Here is a 23663-nt window from a genome sequence, read left to right as displayed (position 1 = left end):
ACCTCACATCCACACTGTACTATATGCTGAATTATACTGTTTGATTTTTGAATTTTGAATTTTGAATGACTTGCATTCTCAGGACACATTCTACCTTTTTATGATATATTACCCTTTCTATATTTTGCTGGATTTATTTTATTGAGGACTTTTGCAGTTGTCTTCATGAGCAATATTGGCCTGTGGATTTATTTTCTTCTCAGTATCTTTGTCTAATTTTGGCTGGTCTCCAAATGAATTGGGAATTTTCCCCTCCTGATTTTCTCAAAGAGCATGTGGAGATCTAATATTGGTACAGTATTAAATGTTCTAATGTATTTGGAGGCCCAGGAAGAAAACAGAAGAAGTAATGACCAAGAATTGTACAGAATTAATGAAGATGTGGAACAAGGTCAAATGGTCTAACATACTTTTAACTAGAATTGCAAAAGAAAGAAATAATTGGGCAGAAGACATCTTTTGAAGAGTTCAGTGACCTGAAATTTTCCTTATCCAATCCTGGACTCAAAAACTCAAAAGAACTTCAAATAAAAACAAATATCTCTCACATATACCCAACCAACGTGCTAAAAACCAAAGATCAAAAGAAATCCAGGAAGCAACCAGATAAAAATAAACATCATATACAAAAGAACAAAGTTAAAAAACACATTAGACTTCTCATCAGAAACTCCTCAAGACAGAACAACCTCTTTAAATTGCCGAATAGACAATAAGCCTTTCAACTGAGAATTCTAAGCCCACTGAAAATATCTGTTAAGAATGAAGGTACAATAAAAACTTTCAAACAAACAGACACACACACACACACACACACACACACACACAAATAAAGAAAGATAAGAGAATCCAACACCAGCAGACCTGTAACACAGAAAAGTAAAAGGAAATCTATCTCACATAAAGAATACAGTCATGAGTTGAATTTGAGTCCACAGACAGAAAGCAAAAGGGAAATTGGAGACTTTGGAGTAAACACTAAGGATATTTTTCATGTCTAAAGAATACCTGTCTTTTTGTTTGGATAATTTCTGTTCATCTATTTTCAAGTTTGTGTGTTTTCCTCTGCTGTGTGAAGTCTACTGATCTGCTCCTTGAAGGAATTCTGTTTTTTATTTCTCTGACAGGAATTTCTCATCTCTTCATGTGCCTTTATACTAGATCATCTCATATATTAATCACTAATATATTAATGACTGATATATAAAAAAGGATTGTCTATAATGCATATCTTAATTTTAATTTAATGTTACTCTTTCACTACATGTCTCATAGTTCCAACATTTGGGACATTTTTTTAATCTATTTCCAGTGACTGTGTTATCTCTTGATATTGGATTTTTAAGTGTGTGCATGTGGTATAGACATTTGTATTCTTTGAATCCCAGACAGAATGTACAGAAAAACAAGAGCAGAATCCCAGAAATTACTTCTAGAAGAAACTGAATCCCAGAATGCCTCTTCTGTCAGCTCATTAGTTTGGGAAACTGAGTGGATCTCCTAAGGAGTTGGTGGAACTTGGTTTGGGTTTTGGTGGGCTGTCATTGCCTCCTGAAGTTCACCAAGGACTTCAAAGCTCCAGCTGCTTCTGCTGCTCAGTGTGTTGTTTCTCTGCATTTCTGCCCTGCTCCCAGCTCTCAACAGATCCTGCATATTCCTGTCACGTAGGGAGTCTCTCTACTCTTGCCACTTCCTTAGTGGAGACTACTGTTGATTGTTACTCAGTGAGAGGCTCATGGTTGTGACCATGGAAGTTCTTATTTCTTCTGGATGAGCATGAGTCTTGGTCAGGTCCTGTACATGTGTGTGTAAGGGTTGCAGTTTTCTAGTAGTTACTGTCCCTTTTCTCATAAACTCTACCTTACCTCTGTTTGTGTGCTTGGGTCCTAAAGTTTCCTACCTCTTTCTCAGTGGAAGCAAATTTTTCTTCAATAATTGCAAGATTCTGTGTCAACGTTGATTTCCTGTCTCACCCCTAAGGACAGGTGGCTTTTGCTTCCCCCTCACTCTCACCAGAGAATCATCTTTGCCTGGGCCAGGTTGCAGGAGTTTCCTACTCTGCCCCTTTGCAGACTGCTGAAACTTGTAAAATCAGTAAAAAACTTGTAAATTGATTATATGAGCAGTGGAGATGTCCTAGCAGCTTTTTCTTTCTACCTCTCCTTTTGCTACAGCAGCTTAAGACTTTCTAAGACTTCGTATTAGAGAAGTGTTCAAGAAGCAGACAGAACTTCATAAAGGCAGGTGTCATGCCACAAAAGGCAGCTCTTTCAGGTCTCCTGCCCAGACTCTTCCTCCTCTTGCCCATCTCAGCAATGGATGCCATGAGTGCAGACTCTCTTGTGGGACTCGGGGATTCTGAACTGTCATGCTTGCTTACACTCAGTATGTTTCCTTACCCCTTTTCAGGGTGGTCTTTTCTTCCTATGTCCTGCCATAGATATAATAATTTGTGTTTTCTGACTTTCTTCACAATGGGACTTGTCATTTTGGAATTTTGCCTACCTGATTGACTTGCAACCTCATGTCTGTTATAGATTTCAGTAAATGTTTGGCTTTGTAAATAATGTAAGTTTTCCTCTCCGTGTTTGGGTGGAGCTATGTTTACTTCTGTATCCTAAATAAAAGTAAAACTCACTTTTTTCATCATCACATGGTTAAAACCCTATCTTTTAACAATCTTTTTAGAATGTTTACCACAGGTTTTATATGTTTATGCTTAACATTCTTTATTATCTTTAGGACACTTCTGACCACTTGCTAATTTTACTAAGCAACTGCCTTATTTGCAAGGTGTGGTTGTTATTGACATGAACTGTGACAGTGCTATTGTCTATGCTGTTTTGTGTACTTCATAATGTTCAGACTATTCCGGTAATGATAGCCTAGAAGAGAGTGATGTTTGAAATAGGATCAGGGCTTTTTTATCAATTTGTTTTAGGAGGCTATTTCTAGCAGAGATTTTCTTACTATCATTTCAGTTTTAGTTTGGGCATAATTTTATGTTACAGCTTTGACTACAAATGACAAAAATACAGTGCAAACAAGTTTGATAATTACTTATTGTAAGAATATGGAGTATCTATGAAAGCTGAAGATAATACAGATGGGTTGAGGGAGAACTAGAAGCAAAGACTGAAAGCTATTAGGACTCTCTTCATTTCTTGAGTCTGTTCCTCACTAAATCTGTTGTAGACTTCTTCTCTGAAGACAGGTCTTCCTTGGCTTCTCTGGTACCCATTCCCACATGGAAACATTCCCACAGACAGCTCCCATCGTAGCTTTTCCAAAACTAAGAAGAAACTGATCTCTATGTGTCTAAAATCCATGAATCCAGCTTAAGACAGGAGCTCATTACTTAATTGTATCAAACTCACAGGATCAGAGGAAGGGCTAGAGAGACCAGTTCAGGTTTGGCCTAAAACCCACCCTTGGGCCAGACAACTTCAGTTGGTAGACAGAATTACATTATGCAGAGTCTCCTGTGACCTTTGGATGGGATGTAGGAACAGCGAAGTTATGAGGATCTGGGAATATTTTTCTTAACTAGGTTAATTAAATATAGGAAATACTGAAAACCAAATGAAACTTAAAAATCTCATTCTTGTCTATGGACCTATGTACTGGTTTATAAAAACTAATATATCAGTTGTTAAAACAATGTAGATACTTACTATGTCTTGAAAATTTTCATGATACTGATATATTCTTAGTCTAAGATAAAAGGTAATTAACACAACACTAAACATAAAATTTGTTATCAGGGCTTCATTATTATAACATTTGGCTATTTAGTAAAATAAAAATATAAGATAAAAATGTTATTTTTATGCACATTTTTCCCTCAAATTGAACAGGTTTACAAGAAAAAGGCACATTTACTTTATTTACAGTTCTTATTGAGGCTTTTCGTGCATTTGAATTGGGTCTTAACCTTTGAAATTTTTGATGTGGATGTGGTTTCATTATGGAAAGTGATTTAGAATCCACTTTACGAGGCATGCAGCTGAAAAGATTTTAGATATGATGGCTTCTGGGCATGACAGTTGCACACCTTTCACTGGGGCTGAACCTCCATAAGCTAAATTATGGAGTACTTACAGGCACACATTTTTCCTGTCAAGAACTATGGGGCATGTAAAATGCATTTATGATTGATAGTAGGGCACACAGAGTTTAAAACCCACATTTTTAAAGTTAGACTGGTTAACCTTGTACAATACTATAACATGGTGCTTTGGAATTAGAAGCACAGAGCAGTAACATTTGCTGCCAAAAGAACCATATTTATTAACTCAACAAAGCTACAAGAAGATGGATTTGAAAGGCAGAACACAGTATTTCATCTTGAGAATCATTTTTGATCTTCATCATCAGAGGCCTCACAAAACCACTTCTTTTTTTTTTTCTTATGTTACTGGACATGCTAATCAATCCTATAAAATCTGAAAGGTTATGAATTTTTCATCACTACATTGTAACTTTAAAGTTAACCGTAAATATTTATAAATCCCTTCTTCCCAATACATGTAAAGGTAAAAGAAAATGAAAAGAATTGAAGACAATAGCATTTTCACTTGTGTTTTCTCTCTCTCTCTCTCTCTCTCTCTCTCTCTCCTTTCTGTTGCTCTTTCTCTTTTCTTTATATACAAGATTTTGCAAGAAATTGTTTCATTGCTCAGCGCAAAGCAATGGGAAAGAAAAATATCTTAAACTGTAAATCTTATTTTGCAGTAGGTAAACATTTCCAATCCACTGTGGCTAGAAAAAGGGAATTTGAATGTTAGTGACTTTGTAGAATTTATAAACACAAACTATTGGCATTTTAAATTTAGCTTTATCTCAAACCTTTGAATCAGAAAACACCAAGAGATGCTAGACTGTTCTATGAATAAATGATATTTCATCTGATAAGAAGGACAGGAGTATGTTTTCTTGGGCTTATTGCTGGGACCTTGTTATTCTCTAGGAACTTATGTGTAGGTTGAAACACTGTCACATCTTCTAGCTTTATAAGGATACAAAGCTATAAGGAAAAAATATATACTATTAGTGACAATATTTTGCCCTTTAAAAGTGCCCATGATGACTAACATTTATTTTATTTTATTCCAAAAAACATGAAGGGGAAAGTTTGATGCATGATAGATTTCTATTTAAAAATGGGTTTGACTTTGTTTCAGGATTCATTTTGGAATGAAAGGCTCCATCATGATTAATCCACTTGAGTGTAAAAGAAAAAATGGTGTTTCTCCTGTTTTTGAAGTGCAACTCACCAAAGATTTGATTTGTTTCTTTGACTCATCTGTAGAACTCAGGTAAAAAATAAAATAAAAATACTTACCTGCAAAACTATGGAGCTTAGATTTACGGTTTACTTTGGGTCATCACCTGTGTTTTTAAGTAGTTTATATTTGATGAAACCTCATGATAAAGAAGGCTTCAAATAGAATAATTTGTTAGGGTCTTCATTGTTCACCCAAATAACCCTTGTGCCATGATTATCATAAAGTGTTTATATCAAAGCTTATTTTTAAATGACACTGTAAAATTATAAGCCAGTCTTAACAATTAATGTGTTTTTTATTCCTTTTTATAGGAACTCAATGGAAAGCCAACAGAAAATAAGAATGATGGCAGAATTAGACATATGTTCACCTAAATTTAGTTTCTCAAGAGCAGAAAGTGAAGTTAAAAAACAGACAGGTCGGATGCTATGTGATGTGTTACTGGATCAAAGAGTGTTGCCTGGGGTAGGCAACATCATCAAAAATGAAGCACTCTTTGACAGTGGTCTCCATCCAGCTGTTAAAGTAAATTTTAAGTATTTTTAAAATTGCATATTTTTTTTTAATACTATTAAGGGACCCATGTGGAACACTTACACTTGGGTTGCAGTAGCACATTCTCCTCATACTTCAGGTGTCCTTCAAGTCTTGGGTCATGTCCAGTTCTCTTTATAACCAAATCTGACCACCTCCTTAAAACTGCAGTGTGCACCTCCTTCTCCTGCTTAACTCTCTCAATCTTCCTTAACTTGCTTTGCTTTTTATTTTTTCTTCACCATGTATTTCTCTCAAACACAATATATTTACTTATTACATTTATTATTCAACAAATCTGCCTTGTACTAACCAGAATGTAATCTCTGATTAGGACAAGTCTGTTTTGTTCAGGAATGTATCCATGTATCTAGGACACAGTTGCTGACATTTGATGGGCTTAGAGTGAATTTTGTAGAATATGTAAATCATTTAAGCTCACAACTTTCTTTTTCTATCTGGCATATTCAACACATACTCTACACATACTCATGTATTCGTACTTATATGTGTTGGTGAAGATAGAAAATGTAGTTTCAGTAGAATGATAAGAATGGAATTCAGATGACAGGGACTAAGCAATGAGTGATCAGTGAGCAAGTGGAAACAAAATACAGAGTTCTTGTTCCTTCTAGTAGCTTAGATTAACATGAAGAGAAAAATATTACACTGCTAGAAGAGAATACCAGGATAGGGATGGATCTAGTTTTTGTTTTTCTATATCTGGAGAGATTTGAACCTATTTCTAAATTGGGATAAAAAAGAACTAGCAGAGAGAAATGCTAAAACTATAGAAAGAGGATGCTGGTCAATAATAGAGCAAGGTTGTGAAAGTTCAGAGAGATTGGAACTCAAACTTCTCACTTAGAAGTCAGAGACATTGGAATGCATGTGTTTCAGTTTCCAGAGAAGAATTCTGCATTAGAACTTTATCCAGTTCTGTTACTACTTAAATTATTTGTAACTCTATTAATTAAATCATTTCTATCAACTGTTATTTTTACATAATAATTAATTCTGTTAACTAAACTATTTTATATAAGTCCAAAGTCATCTTTTTGTTTTATACAGATACATTCTAGATGGTTTGGTAAAATCCAAATCAGTAGGAATAGTTTTAAAAGAAACCAGGTAGTGATAATTTTAGATTAAGTTCTGTTTTTTGACACTAGGCACAAATTAGTTCAATGTGGCAATAATGAAAAAAATTTTAAGCAGAAGGAGCTGTTTTAAATCACACAGATCTCAATGGAAAATGTTAAGAACAAAGGGTATTGTGATGAACTGAGAATTTGCTTTTTATCTTACATCCAGCCAGGCATTCTCTTAGTAAAAGTCCATTACCCGTAATTCCTGTGGGTTTAAAACTTACTGGCATTTCTGAAGTTTAGTTATTCAGAGTATAGACATAATTATTGAAATAGTACAGGTATGCATACAAAGGTTTGTCTTAATATGTTTTTAGATATGGTAAGGAGTAAATATTTTTTAAATGTATAAATTTTAAATTTAAAAAATGAGGAACATTTATAATACTTTTGGAAGATTATGTTGATTAGACAATTTTCATTTTTATAATCACTGATAATTTTTTTTGTGTGTGTGTGTATGTGTGCATATGGTGTATTCAGGCACATACAACAAGAGTAAGGTATCAGAATTTCTTTTGGATTTACTATTGAAAGCACATGTACCAAATGAAAATTAATTCTGCATTGGTAACACTGAGATTAATGCCACTTTATCACACAAAAAACCATTCTCCAGTAAGGTCTATCTGAGTTATTCCATGTGTCAACAGTACTTTGATATTAATGCATGTATATAAATTCATATCTTTTTAAAACCTATTATGACTTTGATGGTCACCTACTCCTATGCATAGTTTTCCTTCCTCCTTTCTTTCTTTCTTCCTATTAAATTTTCAGTTTTTCAAATCCAGCAAGGCTTTGCAAGTAGCTGAGAGAAAATGTTGGGACTTTGAAGATGTCTGATAAGAACATTCAATGAATACTTGAATTTAGAATTAAAACACATTGGGATAATAAATCAATACCACTATCAAGTAAAAATAAAGCTACAGTTTAGTGAATGACACTAAAAAGATATAATAAACAGAGTTCTAGAAGATATGCATATATTTTAAATCTATTTAGTTTTATCAAAGAACTATAAGTGTTTTTTTCCCAATAGTGAATAAATTATGAAATTACACTCAATGATTTTTTTCATTTTAAGGTTTGTCAGTTAACAGATCAACAGACCCATCACCTTGTGAAGATGACTCGAGACTTCAGCATTTTCTTTTACAGGGTAAGAGTTGAAACTTTCAGCTATGTAAAATGTCAATGGTTTCCCCTTTTGATTGCATCAGAAATGCTAAGGTTATATATAGCCACCTAGTGGTAAGAGTATAGAGATACAAAAAGGGAGAGGGACATTTTATGAGCCTAATTAATATTTTAAAATACTAGGTCAGAGGTCATTCCAAGTTTGTCTAACCATGATTATATTGAATTCTTCTAAGTTGGGAGCAGCTATGTTAGCTGTTAGTCTATGCATTCTGCATAGACTCTTTTGGATATGTGAAACAGAACATATAAAAAGATAGACTACTTTGTGGATGCTGATTCGTAATGGCAGGGAGGGCATGAGAAAACTGGAGGAACTGTGATTGGGCAAAGGGGGGTAGGCATGGGGGCCAGAAAGGTGGCAGAATGAAATGGACATGATTATCCTAGGTACATGTGTGATTGTACATATAGTGTGATGCTACATTGTGTACAATCAGAGAAATGAAAAGTTGTGCTGCAATTGTGTACCATTAATCAAAATGCATTCTGCTGAGATATATATATATATATATATATATATATATATATATATATTTAGAATAAATTAATTAATTTAAAAAATAGATAGACTACTTTGGGTAAATAAACCTTAAGTGTAGTTTCTTTATCTGTAAAATAATATTTCTCTGTCTCCCACAAAAACTATTCCAGGAATGAAATAAGTACTTGCTAACATGTAAATTTTTAAAGTTAAATATATGTATACATAAAATTCAATAAAGGCATTTTTTCTTTTAAACAACGTGTTTCAAATAAATCTGTTTTTCTGCCAGTCTTTTCTATACTCAAATTCTTATATTTACTATATTTAGAAAAGAAAGTATTGTAGCATTCTTCATTAATTAACTTAAAGTGTCAATGAACATTTTGCTTTACATATTTGCCTTAAGTAACTAGGGCTATTTTAAACCAGCCCATTTTCTGCCCATATTAAATTGAGTATTTTTAGTACCTTTTTTAAATTAATATATATTGTTTGTGCAATTTTCAGTTTATATGGTGAACCTTATTTCTGGGCTTTTAAATTTTCACACAACTGATGAAAATTATTTTAACTGTATGTGAAGAGCATAAAACCTTCACAGAAAATAGCAAAATATCTTTTGAAATTGTATTTATTCTGAAATGGAACATATTATCTGCTAGGATGGTATTTGATTTTTCTTTTCCAGTGAGTCTCTAAGGTAAAAAGGAAAAAAAATACTCTTGTTAAATTTTTTCCCCTAGAAATAAGGTTTTTGGCTATTGTAACTGAGTGAGCAGCTTCAGTGTTCCAAAAGTAATCATATTTAAAACTAATCTAGTCTTTTTCTTCTAACCACATAATTATGTTCAATTAAAAAAATCTTAAAAATCATAAAAACATTTTAATATATAAAACTTTTATGTCCCATTTAGATAAGAGGATAAAGATATGCAAAGAATAATTTTGAATACTAATAAGATAAAATGATTGAATTATGTCACACAAATCTTATTTAACAAACATTACTGAAGCTTGTCAATACATTTTCCTTAGCAAAAAGAAAAGACTATATGGAACTATGTTCAAATATATGTAAATTTTTAACAGACTGTTTTCAGAGATGACTTAAAGAATTTATCTTTCACTCCTTAGCAACACTGTTTAAACATATATTTATTTTTCTTTTAACTTTTATTTATTTATTTCTTTTTGTTAGTGCTGTAAAACAGGATCTGGTGTCTTTAAACACTGCAAGGTTTACAGGCGTCCTAATTGTGGTCATTGCCACTTCAAAATAACTGTATGTCGCTTCGGGGAGAATAACAGAATGACATATTTCTGTCCTCAGTGTCAAAAAGAAAATCCTCAACATGTTGACATATGGTAAGAAACCTCATTTAAAGGGATACTGTTTGCCTCAGTTATTTAACTAAAAGGTTAATAATCAGAAAACATAACTAAGTATATATCAGGCTACTCTTAAGAGTACATAATTCAAAAGTATTTGAATCTTTGGAAGAAAATAGTAAATAATGTCATCAGAGAACCAGAAGAAACCAAAGCTGATTATGGATCACTTCTCAATTCAGGAAGAAATCCTCTAAATCAGGTGATAATATCCCACCCTTGGGTGCAATCTAATTTGTAAAGTGAATATCCTAGTCAATAATTGGGAAAAAAAATGTAACTATCTTCAGAAGTCTTTGCTTTATTTAGAAATATGTCATAAAATTTAAGCAGGATCTTATTTCAGAATTTGTCTTCTTAATTAAACAACAATTATACTCAGCAAAGAACAAAATTATTACACTTATTAAACATATGTGTAATGATTTTGTTCTTTGCTGAGTATAATTATGCATTCAAGAACTGGGGTAGTAAGCACAGGATGGGTTTGAAGACCCTTTATAAGATGAAAAGGACTGTGGCTCAGAGGTAGAGCGTTCGCCTAGCATGTGTGAGGGCCTCAGCACCACATAAAAATAAATAAAATAAAGATATTGTGTCCAACTATAACTAAAAAATAAATATTAAAAAAAAGATGAAAATGACTAAAGCTTCTGACCTAACTGGTGGCCCACAGTAATATTTTAGGTCTCCTGGAATGTCCTTGTATCAGTTCAGATTCATTATCTAGTAATCCCAACAAAATCTGATTATTTCCTTTTTGCCAACACACTCCTTAGTAGAAGATAGTAGATGAGTGTGCCTTGGCAATGCCAAAAGAAAGATTAACAGCTACTCTGTATGGGATTATGAACCAAAATTACCAGTACATGAAATGCTATGAGTTCAGGGATATTAGAGGTTTATACATACAGAGAGGTTGGAAGATCTCATAAAGTCAATTTGAATTTTACTTTAAAAAATGGAATTTTGGTTAAGTAAATGAGAAAGTACACATTATTTAATTAAAAAAAAGCAGCATGGGGGCTGGGGATGTAGCTCAGTTGGTAGAGCACTTGCCTACCATGCACAGGGCCCTGGGTTAATCCCAACGACCACTCCCAAAAAAGGGCAGCATGGCCACCAAACTTGAATCATTAATAAGCAGACATGCTGGAGAATGAAAAAATATCAGCCAAGGCTTTGAAGGCTCCATTGAAGGCTAGTGTTACAGGTTGGATGAAATCAAATAATAGGGATCATTAGTAGTTCTGGGAATGGTTAATGGGATTAAGTAATTTTGACTGTAGCATGTAGTTAACATGGAAAACGAAAAAATAGGAAATGCATATGAAGAAGCCAGTGCAGAGTAAAGGATGAGAGATGGTTACCAGGCGTCTGATGTTTAGGAAGATCAAAACACTGGAAAAGCACCTTACATAAACTTTAAAAAGTCAACAAATTAGTGACGTATTTGATATGAAGAATAATGCAGGTAATATCAGAACCAAACAATAGACGTTTGTACTTTATGGGTCTGAGAAAGTTGGGATATAATGATAAAGATACAGCAAGTGTTGGGTATGTGAAGTAACAGAGTATCTAGGAAGATTGTCGTATGGGCCCATAGAAGTGTTAGAGTTTATGGCTGGAGGGTTATTACCACACTCTTGTTAGAGGAAACATTAAAACTTTTTCAGTTCACTGAGAACAAATGAAGATGTTCTCTATTGAGTAGGAGGAAAACTAAGCAAAGGGAACAAAATGATATGACTGCAGATTGAAAGAGAAGCATGGCATCCCTTGGCTGTGCAGAAGCTGGGGAGAAGAGAGAGGGCATTAGGTATATAGAGAGCTCTGCGTCACAGCATGAAGATCCTGACTTCTTTCTTCATAAATATACCTGAAGCTACTTTCTCTCTCTCTCTCTCTCTGCTCCTTGTTTTATTTTCTGCATTACCCCTTCTCTTGTTATCAACTGCTTCTAAGTCACTTTATATCCCTTCCTCTCAGCTTCTTCACCTGATTTTACCATCAGAGACATCTGAAATAGTTAAATAATTAATTATATTTGTTGTACAGGTTTATGTTTTTTTTTTTTTTATTTTTTATGAGCAAGAAACTATTTTTCATAATATGGGTATACATTTGGCCACATACACTCAACACAGTGTCTGGCAAACAGAGACTTCCTTTATATATTTGACTAGGTGATTAATGTTCTATATTTATTTTTCATGAATTGATAGCTTTTCAGATTTAAAAAAATTCTTATTCTTCCAAATCATCAAATATTATTTATCATCTAAATAAGGTAATTAATTGTCATTAACTGGCAGCCTCTTTTTGATGAATATTAAATACTTTCAATTTTTAACTAAATTTTTTTCTTTTATTTTAAAGTCACTTGAAGTTAACTTGAAGTCTAGAAGGCCCAATAGCAGTGACCTAAATATTCCTTCAATTGCTAAAAGTTTACTGAACTCCATCATAAATCCTACCCAAATTTTCCAGTTTTTATTAATCATACCACATTTTAAATGCCTGTATCATTTATTATTGAGTCTTAATTACATGCTAGTTGTCATAATGTATGTATGTAAGTATTGTTTCTTTCAGAGAAGATAAGAATTTTTTTTATAATCTTTTTTAAATTTTTTTATAATTTTTAAAATTTATTATTTAATTTATTATGGTTCACTATATGCCAGCTACAGGAATACAATGTAAAATTGAATAGTCTCCACCTTGCTCGAGATCTGAAGTGAGAAGTAAATGATTAAATAGATAAATAAAACCTGTGGATTGGTATGTATACACTAATGGCAGTGGAGGAATAGAGCAGAAAACACAAAAATCTACGTGGGAAGGACAAGAAAATCTTTCTGAGAGGTAAAATTAGAGCTTCCTGTTGAAGGAAGTAGGAATTCATCAAAGATGAGGAAGGAAAAGGATTTCCTGGGAGAGAAACAGCACATGGGCAAGTGCAGAGGGAAAACACTGCATTTGGAGAGCTATTCATAGGTGGAGAGGATATTTTATTCCTTTAAAAAGACATTTAGGTCTTAAAAACCATCTAGTTTGGAAATGTGCTGATTGTTAGTTGTCAGTTAATGAGAATTTAGTGTTGTTTGCAAGCCAAATCTTTTTTTCTAAAGTTTTTAATTTTCTTTTTAGATAGAATGTATTTTGACATATTATACATACATGAAATACAACTTCCTATTCTTGTGATTGTACATATTGTAGGGTTACACTGGTGGTATATTCACATATGAACATAGGATTCAAGCCAAATCTTAACACAGGCCTGCCTGCAGAGATATTTGAAGGGATGGAGCAACGAGAGGGCACAAAAGAAATGAAACAACCTGTGATGGTTTAGTCTTGATACAGTAAGCTTGCTTTGGGAAGAAAGTTTATCTGCGTAGTTGTCATCTTTAGAACATAGTTGAAAAGGGTCATGCGACCAAATGAATAGTGGGGTAATTCAGAGAATAAATCAAAAGCTGTAAGAACCAGAGCCTCAGGGACAGGAAACCATGAAGGTGACTTTACCTAGGTTCTACATATATATAAGAAGTAAAAACAGGACATGCTGCTTCCGGCTTAAGCTTCTTAACTTCAACCTTAGGATAATAAGGTGTTTGTGTTTGTGTTTTTTTTTTTTTTCTTCCCCCTGATTTTAGCAGAAGAAATGTATTCTGGAGAGCTCCCAGGAAGTGTTGGTGTCATAAGAGTAAAAATGTAGAGTAGAAGGAATGAAGTAGCATATGATTCAGTTGAAATAGAAGTTGAGTAGCAAGTTCTTTTTATACAAACATTTAAATATACAAACCTTTTGTATATTTATACAAACCTTTTGTACAAACCTTTATACCAACCTTTTGCATAACTTTCTTTTAGTTTTATTAGCATTTATATTGGCATTTTTAAAAAATCTATTTTGTTTGGACAAAGAAAAATCAGTTGCTACCCATGCTAGTATCTTCTCTCCCTTGAGAAATGCAAAGATCCTCCACTTGTACTTTATGCCCCTCCCATTCCCCACTTGGGGGTAATCTGAGGTAACAGTGAACTTGATAATATTTGCAAAGCACAAAGAAGAGGCAAAAAGGTCCAACAGAGATCCTTGTGAATAACTCTTTGTGATTACCTTAATTATCTTGGTGATCAAAAGAAAAAAAAGGATCTCATGAAAGAGGTAGAAGAATAAATGCTATAGCAACAAAGTGGTGAAGTGCTTGAGAGAGTTATTCAACTGAGTTAGAGAGGATGGTACCCTCTATAAGCCATTTGATTTGATAGCTGGAAAATTAAGATGATCTTGAAGAAAGCTCTTTCTGTGGAATATATAGATTACTATATTACAAGGGGAGATCATTCTAAGAAAATCCTGTCCACATGTGTGTATAATATGAGGCAATGATAAGTAGTGATCACTGCTCTCAAGAAATACCAAACACAATAGAGGACAGATAATAAAAAGGAAAGTTCATTCTAGATGGGATAAGCAGATTAAGTCCCTGAGGAAGAGATTGTTGAAAAGATCTAATGACTTGTAAAGATAGGGGAATAGGAGAAAAGTTTTTAAAGAAGGTAGCCTAGAAATCAAGAACCTCTGACTTAAGGAAGAGAAAGAAGGCAAGGATGATTCACCAAAGCAGAAGGAAGGAGACACAGACCAGATATCATGCATAGCCTGCTTGGGCATGGAAATAAGTTTCCATTTCATTTTGAGTATAACATGAAGTCTTTGGAATGTTTTGAACAGGCATGAACTCATTTAGATTTTAGAATATCACTAACTTGAAAAGTATTGACTGAGTGAGCTCAGAAACCCGCTGAAAGACTTCAAGCAGAGGGGCCATATGAACTGACTTGTGTTCTATGGGAATCACTCAAGCTGCTCTGAAAAAGTGACTGCAGGGTTATTGGAATGAAGCAGCAGCATCAGGAGCTTTCAATAACAGTGCAGGTGGTGAATGATGACTGGTAAAAAGTGGTTGTATTTAAGATATTTTTGGAATTTGAGGAAGGCTTGAAACTTACACAGTTTAGGGGGACTACTCTATGAAAAAGAATAAAAAAATATGAATAGAGTTAGGTCCAGGACTAAGGATGTAGCTCAGTAGTAGAGCATTTGCATAGCATACCTGAGGCCCAGATTTATTCTTCCCCAGCACAGACATCACAGGGAAATAAAAAAAAGGTTAGGTTCTCATGTGAATATTTAGAATAAGAAGTCATAACAGATTACAATTTTTAAGTACCAGAAACTTCAGAAAAATAAGAGTATTATTCCTTCACTGCCTGACTCAGCATGTAATTGCCCTCTTCCATATTTGGGCTACAGACTCCTTGATTTCTCTGTCACATGACCACCAATCATACTGAATTTTTATTATCAGTGAATTAGAAAACTTTCTTTTATCCCACAGTTAGCTAATGAAAGTAATGTGTCTCTAATGTTTCTTATAATATTTTCCTCAAGTGCTCTTTCTTTTCTGCAAGGATACTTCGAATCTGTGGTTCCCAAACTTTAGGGAGCATCAGAATCTCTGAGTCCTTGTCAAAATACAGATTGCTGGGCCATCCCCACAGTTTCTGATTCAGTAGGTCTGGACTGGAGAGCGGCCCAAAAATCTGCATGTCCCACTTGCCATGCGGTGCTATCGCTGCTGGCCTGAGGACCTTACTTTAAGAACCTTAGCCCTTTTTTCCTCCCTCTTGACCCTGCTGTTTGGGGGCTAAGGGAAGGGCACTGGAGTGGTATGTGGGTTGAGGGACCTTGCAGACTGGGTAATGATGGCTCATGAGCAAGGAGTGAAGCAGCATTTTTTTTGTTCAGATCCTGGTACTCAAGGATAAAGACAGAATCTACCTGCTCCTTGATGTGACCAGGGCACATTGTCCCTGGATGATGAACAAATGTGAGGTGACACTGGCAGCACATAAGTCTCACCTGGAATCCCCAGGATTACCACCACTGGTAGCATCTTGGCCTCCAGCATGCAGTTAGAGTTACTGGTTCCATTCTCCCTGTTCCCTACTTTGATCGGTAGAGAACAACCCACTAAGCCATGAAAGGATAAGCTTCATTACCTTTATGGTAAATTTGACTCTGCAGCCGACTGTAGGATTTGCTGATGGATTGAATGTGGAATATAAAATAAATAAATATTAAGGATGACTTCTAGGTTTGGGGCCTGATTGATTAGGGCATGCTCATGCCATTTACTGAGAGTTACAGATTGGAAGAGCCATGAATTTTATTTGTACTAATTTTTTTGTAACTGTTATGCCATATTACCACAAATTTAGTGAATTAAAGCAACAGAAATTGATTTGCTCAAGCTCAACATGCCAGAAGCTTAACAGCAGCATCATTGGGACAATGATAAAGTGTGTACAGGGATGTGCTCCCTCTAAAGACTCAAGAGGAGAATCGACCTGTTGGTGGCTGCCCAAGGTCCTTGACTATAGTTGCACCACGACGTTTTTCTGCCTACTTTTACAATACCATTTCTCCTATGTAAATCAAATCATATCCCTCTGCCTCTCATAAGGATATTTGTGAATAGGTTAAGGAATCGTCCAGATAATTTCCCTAAGTCAAGATCCTTCATTGCATCTGCAAAGGATCTTTTTCTTTAAAAAATAACAGTTTATAGTTTCCTGGGATATAACCTCATACAATTAAGAGGCCATTATTCATCCTACTACCACATGTGAGTTTGAGATTCCTGATACATTCCAAAGTGGAGATTGGGATGAATTTAATAGTGGGTGATTAAGAAACGGGGCAGTATAGGAAAGAATACTTCCAAATACTTCCGTAAGAAAAGGTGAAAATAATGAAAAGTTGAAAGCATACTGAAAGTCTGAAGGGCATTAAAATTGTGTTTACTTAATTATGAACAAATGCAACATACTGTCTTTCAGTGTAAATTAGTAGAGGGCAGGTATAAGGTGAGGTAAGCAAACTCTATAGAAGGTCTGGTGTTCCATAGGAATAAGAAATACTAAGTGCATTAAAAGTCAAAGTAAGTAAAGATAAAAGAATCATAATGAGATGTATCTTTCAGATTTTCTCATGCTATTTATTATTTTACCAGACAAGCTTGAATTTAAAAACTGGTATAATTGTATGTAAGGAGGAAAATGCTACAGAAGTCAAGGTCACCTTGGAAAGTCAAAGAACTCATGTTCTGAAATGTAAGATACATAGCCTTTACCTGGAAGAGAGTTTTCAATATTAATGCTTGGAATAATGAGACAAATCCCTGATTCTGCTGTGGTTGCTTAACCACATGATGTGTTCTATAGCCCTACACCTGTGCATTTGAGAGTGGGACTGTATCAGAGCTGTAGAAAGGCATTTTATATAACAACATATATTGTTATATAAATGGTCAATGAAGAATTCCATTTAGAAAATCATGATTTACATTTGTGGTTAAAAAAAACGGTCGGTATTATTGCTTGTGTACTATTCTAATAATAATTAAGTTGAAAATATAAAGTGGTTTATATGAAGAAAAATAACACAAAGATAAATATCTCTTTTCATTATTATAGATCAACTAACCCATATCTTGCTTAGCAGATACCAAAAAGAAATTCTAGAGTTTCTAGAATTTTCTTTTTAGGGTACATGAGGTAATGTAAAATTTCTCACTAAATGTTTAGTGCTCTAATTTCTGCATGATATTTCTTTTTCTGATTTACTTGAATAACATTTTAGTTTTGCCTTGAAAAGTATTACTTAAAATATTTGTGAAATACTTCCTACTGGTTCAAAAAATAGCTCTTTGGCTCTAAATAAAAACTTTTATTTCTGACTTAAATGGCAAATCAGCATGGTTCAAGATGTAGTTATGACATCTAGCTCTCAGTTATGACTTCTAAGCAATGAAAGAATAGGTATTCATACTTTTGTAATTGATTCTAAAATACCCAGAATGTATAAGAATAAGGCAATGATAATGTTAGTAATTAATTTTTAAAATTTTTATAGCAAACTGCCAACAAGAAATACTGTAGTCAGTTGGACATCTAGCAGAAGTGATCATCTTATTGACTTGGTGGCTCAGAAGTCCGAAGAGCAATGGACATGTTCAGTCTGTACGCTAATAAATAAGCCCTCTGCTAAGGCATGTGATGCTTGCTTGACCTCAAGGCCTATTGGTAAGACCGAATTTTGATTTCTAGTTCATTGCATTTCCAAAAGGGTCATTTATACAAAGTTAGGTACTTATCTCTCTTCATCTTGATATTCCATCACTAAGTCAAATGCTTTCTTTCTCAAAGGTTTAAAGGAATTGCCATCCTCTGCATGTAAACCATGCCAATATTCTGTTGAATATTTTTTATAGGGAGGGAAAACATGCTTGTGCTAAAACAGTATGTGCCTTTGTATCTCAAAAAACTGAGATGATCACATCTGTTCTCTACTGTTTCTAATGAATTATTCAATAAAGCTTTGTTTTATGCAGATTTCAGCAACTTTCGAGTTTGTTATTCAGTCCAAGTGTTTCATAAATTGAAAGGGAGGATTTCTGTAAGAATATCTTTGCAGGTGGAATAGAAAAATGCTGAATTTTTTCTCTTCTTTATCCTTCCTACCCTTGTTATTAAAATCTTTACCCAGACAATTGTACTGATTTCATTGAAATCCTTCAAAATAACTCTTTATAGCTCACAATTTCATGCGTTCGGAGAATGTAAAACCTCAGAGGAAACCTGTGATTAAGAACCATCTCATTGATGCAGCTTCTATTGTGTTCTCAAAGTGTTATTTCTTTCTTTCAATTAGAGATGAGAAAGTTCATTCTTGACTTAAAGACCTCTACATTGTGTTAGCTGTCATATTGTGTTTTGTTCCCTGGGCCTGCAAGGCAGGCATCACCCCTTGCACAGCTTTGCTAATAGCTGAAGGGACTGCGCCTCCTATTTCCATCCCTCCTTCTTCAGTATTATTCAGCAGAGCACCCTCAGAAATTCAGTCTTAGATCTCCACATTATTTCAACATTCTCAAATGCCTTTACATATCTCACTGTTTTTGTGTTAATTTTTTCTGAGTATGAAAGACATATATCCTTAACTACAATTTAGAATATAGTACAAATTCCAGAATCCCAGGATATTTTGTTGAAATGTTTTATTTGATAAATATTAAGTCTGTGTGATTCATGTTTACTTATTCTAAATAAACCTTTTACTTGGCCTTGTCATTGACAGAAACATTACTGGTAGTTCATACTACAGAGTCTTCTGAACCTAAAGCTTTATGAGACATCTTCTCTTAATTACTACTGCTTTAATGCTTTGTCTAATGTTAACAAAACTGATAGCTGTATAACCTTTAAATGCTTAAATATAAAACACTGCAAACAAAAATCTTTGTTAACTCCATATCTGGGTCCCTATAGGTTGTTAATATTTTGCATTTTAGATAAAACTTCACTTCCTAACCAGAAAATGATTATAACTTGCTCAACCTAACTTTGCCTTATTAGTTCTACATATAAGTTCACTGCAATAAAGTGAACGAAATTTTCTAATCAAATGAAAAAAGATGTTTCAAATAGTCAATATATTATATTTTTAGGAATACTGCAGAATTACTTATCTCTTCTTTCAGATTCAGTGCTCAAGAATGAAGAAAATACCATTGTCTTTAGCAACTTGATTAAGTATCCTTGTAATAGCTTTGGAAACACACATACAGAAGTAAAGATCAACAGGAAAACTGTATTTGGAACTACAACTCTTGTCTTAACTGATTTTAGCAATAAATCCAGTACTTTGGAAAGAAAAAGAAGCCAAAACCAGATACTAGACGGGGAATTTCAAAACTCTCTTCCTACAAACGTTTGTCTTAGTTATACACAGCACCCCTCCAAGGAGAGAACAAACTATATAACTCAACTATCCAACAAAGTAAACATATCACCTTTGGTCTGCTCTCAGTCTGAATTATTTAGTCCAGCACATAAAAAATTGAAAACAACCCACTACTCAGAACCAGATCTCAAAAGTTGCAACCCTGGATTTTCTAACAGGTATGATGCTTCTAACCCTTGTCTTTAAGATATTTGAATTCAGCTTTGTTTAAGGTATTTTTGAGATCTTTGAGGTATTTGTACTGCATTAAGTTTTTAGAAGGCAGAAAAATCATCCATTGCTAAGAAAGTTGAATTGATTTTGGTAATATAAGTCAAACACTGAAAAACCACTGTAGTAATTTGCCTGCTTTCACTTCTCTCATTTATAATGCTAGAGAAGGAAAGGAAATAAACAGATTTCCAACACCTATAAAAAGTTGTTTTTTTTTTCACCATGACCATGTGCATGCTTAATACAGAATATATCAAAAGCATAAAGAAAAATGCTTAAATTGCCCATAATAATACCAGTTACCAATAACCCCTTTTAACATCTTGTTATATAGAATACCCCTTTTAACATCTTTTTATATAGAATACTTCTCAACTGACAGTGAGCTACATCCTGCTATCCCCAGCATAAGTTGAAAATGTCTTAAGTCAAAAATGCAGTTAATATACCTGCTAAACATCAGTCATAGACTAGCAGCATAAGGACACTGAGTATTGGTTGTTTCCCCTTGCAGTTGTATAGCTGACTGGGAGCCGCTCACTGCTGATGTCCAGCATCAAAAGAAATTGTCTTGCTACATATCACCAGCCCAGAAAAAGATCAAAATTCCAAATTTGAAGTATAGCTCCTCCTGAGAGCCCACTGCTTTCACACCATGGAAAAGTTGAAAAATTCTAAGTGCAACCATCATAAGTTGAAAACCATCTAAATTTCCCTACAGTGAAAAAGTAGTACTGAAAAAGACACTTTTGTAAAAGTTTAATAAGTGGCCTCTATTTTAGAAACAGAAATCTGAGATACCTTTAGTGATGTTTCTGTTAAAGAACATAGTTGTATCTCACTCATCTATGTGGGATGGTATTCTCTGTTTCATCCAAAAAGTCCCAAAAAGTATTCATGCTGTTTTTATATCTGAAATGAAAATTGTAATTCCCATTTATAAATACTACCTGATTGAATGTGTTTTATGAGACTACCAGCTCCATTTCCAGAAAACTTCAATTGCTGTTAACCAAGATGCAGAAACTTGAATAAATAGTGTCATCTCTTTTCTCAGTAGTGGCAGCTCCTTAATATTGGGACAATCTTCTGTTGGCCCTCCTTCCCCCATCTCATTTCCTCCCTTTATCTGGGATTCCTAACCACCATGATATGAATTTATACCTCCATCAGAAAGAGATATTTGCCCACAATTTTGTTTTCCAAACTGCTTCTTTTTCATCAAAAAGCAGGTGCCATATATCCAGCATTTTAAAATAAAGAGTATAACTTGTGAATGCAGGATATTCTTCGCATGCAATGGGAGACAGAATTATTTTGGGGTGAATCTAAAGTAAATCTGGGTGGAATTCTGATTGCTAGCTTTTCCTAATTGCTGTGCTTTGCTAATAGGAAGATTACCTCCACTGGGCAGTGGATAAGTGGTTCTCCTAGACCAAAGTCTGGGAATTCTTAAAGCTTATTTCAGAGACAGCTTTTGCTCAATACATGCATTTAGATCAAGTTTCCTATCACAACTTTAAATTTATAGCACTTAATCCCAATGATTTATTCTTGACTTGTTTTTCAAAATACTTTCGTTCATAATCTCTTATGATAACTGATTTAACTTCTGTCCATGATACTTACATTTCAATTAAGCTATAGTGGGCAAATTTTTAACTTGCTGGGTAAATATAATATCTTTTCACTTTAACCTTTATTAGTGCCTCAATGATGGAAATTATGGAGGAATTAGTTAAGAATATCTGAATTGAGAAGCTATTCTGTAGGAGAAAATCATTTTGAACAGCTTTTCTGTTCTGTGGCTTAAGTAAAAAGAAGTAGAAGTGATCATTTTAAAATATTGTGTCATTCGTTGTACCCAGATGAAATATCTTGGCATATTTTTATTTCCTTAGTGCTTTAAAAAAAATCTTAAACAATTTAGCTAATGAATCATGGATTTAAAAAAAAAATTAATGTAACCTTAAATTTAAATGATATCTTCATAAGCCATTAGTAATAGAATTACATGATTAATCACAGTACACAGTATTACTTAGAAATGCCGCAGCCATGTGAATGTATTGAATATAGGAACACCAGGACTGAGACTCCACAATCAATCAAGATCAACTAGCAGAATAAATGTCAAGTGATGAAATAAATTCACCCAGCAGCCCTTCTGCACCTAGCTACTTTACAAGGAATAAATTGCAAATTACTGTCATTTATTTCATTTTTCTCCTTGTCTGGCAACTACAGTGTTCATCTTGTGGACAAGACACCTAGCAGAAGCTCACAACATAATACTATTAAAGCAGGTGGTCCACTCAGAATTTATACCAAGTTAAATTTTTTGTTAATAATTACAGGGTAATTAATTTGGCTTTTGTTCTCTTAATTACTAGTCTCATCACCCTACTATGCATGCCATGTTGATGAGGCATATTTTTGGATTGGTCTTTAAATGCACTTGAATGTTATCCAGCTCCTGGATTATAAATTAGATAATTGACCAATTTTTAAGCAGTTAAGAATAACTACTATAAACAATTTTAAATCTTTGATGCAATTATTGTAAATAGAGAGCAAAACACAGTGATATATTCCCAAAGTCATCATGTGTTCTAGGTTGAAATTTTTCCTGAACTGATGCAAAGGATGCTTTAGAAGAGTGAAATGACATTGTTAAAATTATAGCATTTTCTCACTGCCATCAGTGGTGTGGAAGGTCTATCTCTAATCACTGGTGCTAGCACTAGCACCTCTTTCTAGATTCCAGGTCATCCTTTGAAGTTTTCTCTCCCTAAGGATTGCAGAATCACAGACAACTCAGGATAAGTCATTTACTTATCTTCTGTTTGTTTTAATCCTTGAGATAATCTCAGATGACAATGTCTACATTCAATTGCACTGATTAATTGTAAATTTTTCAAATAGCATCTTTATTTATATATAATTTTATATATAAAGCTGCTATTTGAAAAAGATCTCCAGGTTGAAGCAAGTAGATTAGAAAATGTTGAATTAATTGTTGTTAAAGATGTCTGCCTTTAAAATTATATATAAAACTAAGGATTTTTAAAAAATTAACATAAATTTAAATGAATTTTACATTCAGCAAATGAATTTTAAAAGAATTGAGTAGTTGCAACAGAGAACACAAGACCCACCAGCCTAAAATGTGTTACCAGAAAAGGTTTGCCACTCCTGATATATTATGCCATTTAGACATCCATATTCAAAATGATAGACCTAATCATCAAAATCAACTATTCTCTATGCTAAACTTACCTATGAAAATGCTTAGCTACATTTTAGAAAGTTTTAAAATAATGCTTGAAGCAAAGAGGAACCAAGATGTCCTCAATTAAGCAGAATATTTAATTATCCTAGATAATGTTTTCTATCATAAAATTAAGATTAGCTGTGCATATTTAGAGCCCATGTGATTGTGATCGCAGGTGGCATCCAGGATGTTGGTTACATTAACTCCATGCTTGAAACTTAATGTGCATATGAATCAC

General features: G+C 33.9%; 1 protein-coding gene across 1 annotated transcript in view; it reads left to right on the top strand.

Moving 5' to 3' along the window:
* The window catches only part of Neil3 (nei like DNA glycosylase 3), a 43566-nt gene that overhangs the window by 15646 nt on the left and 4257 nt on the right, over window positions 1–23663 (top strand). Inside the window, exons 3-8 of the mRNA XM_046427543.2 lie at window positions 5184–5318; window positions 5600–5813; window positions 8061–8135; window positions 9859–10025; window positions 18049–18218; window positions 19676–20096. Of these exons, the coding sequence (XP_046283499.1) occupies window positions 5184–5318; window positions 5600–5813; window positions 8061–8135; window positions 9859–10025; window positions 18049–18218; window positions 19676–20096 (1182 nt within the window). The remainder of the gene's footprint in view (window positions 1–5183; window positions 5319–5599; window positions 5814–8060; window positions 8136–9858; window positions 10026–18048; window positions 18219–19675; window positions 20097–23663) is intronic.

This window comes from Marmota monax, unplaced genomic scaffold (genome assembly GCF_021218885.2).
Source record: "Marmota monax isolate L192 unplaced genomic scaffold, Marmota_monax_Labrador192_F-V1.1 WCK01_AAM20220418_F8-fsc00159, whole genome shotgun sequence".
NCBI lineage: Eukaryota > Metazoa > Chordata > Mammalia > Rodentia > Sciuridae > Marmota > Marmota monax.
Note: the sequence above shows the minus strand (reverse complement) of the source record. Positions and strands in the feature narration are given on the sequence as shown.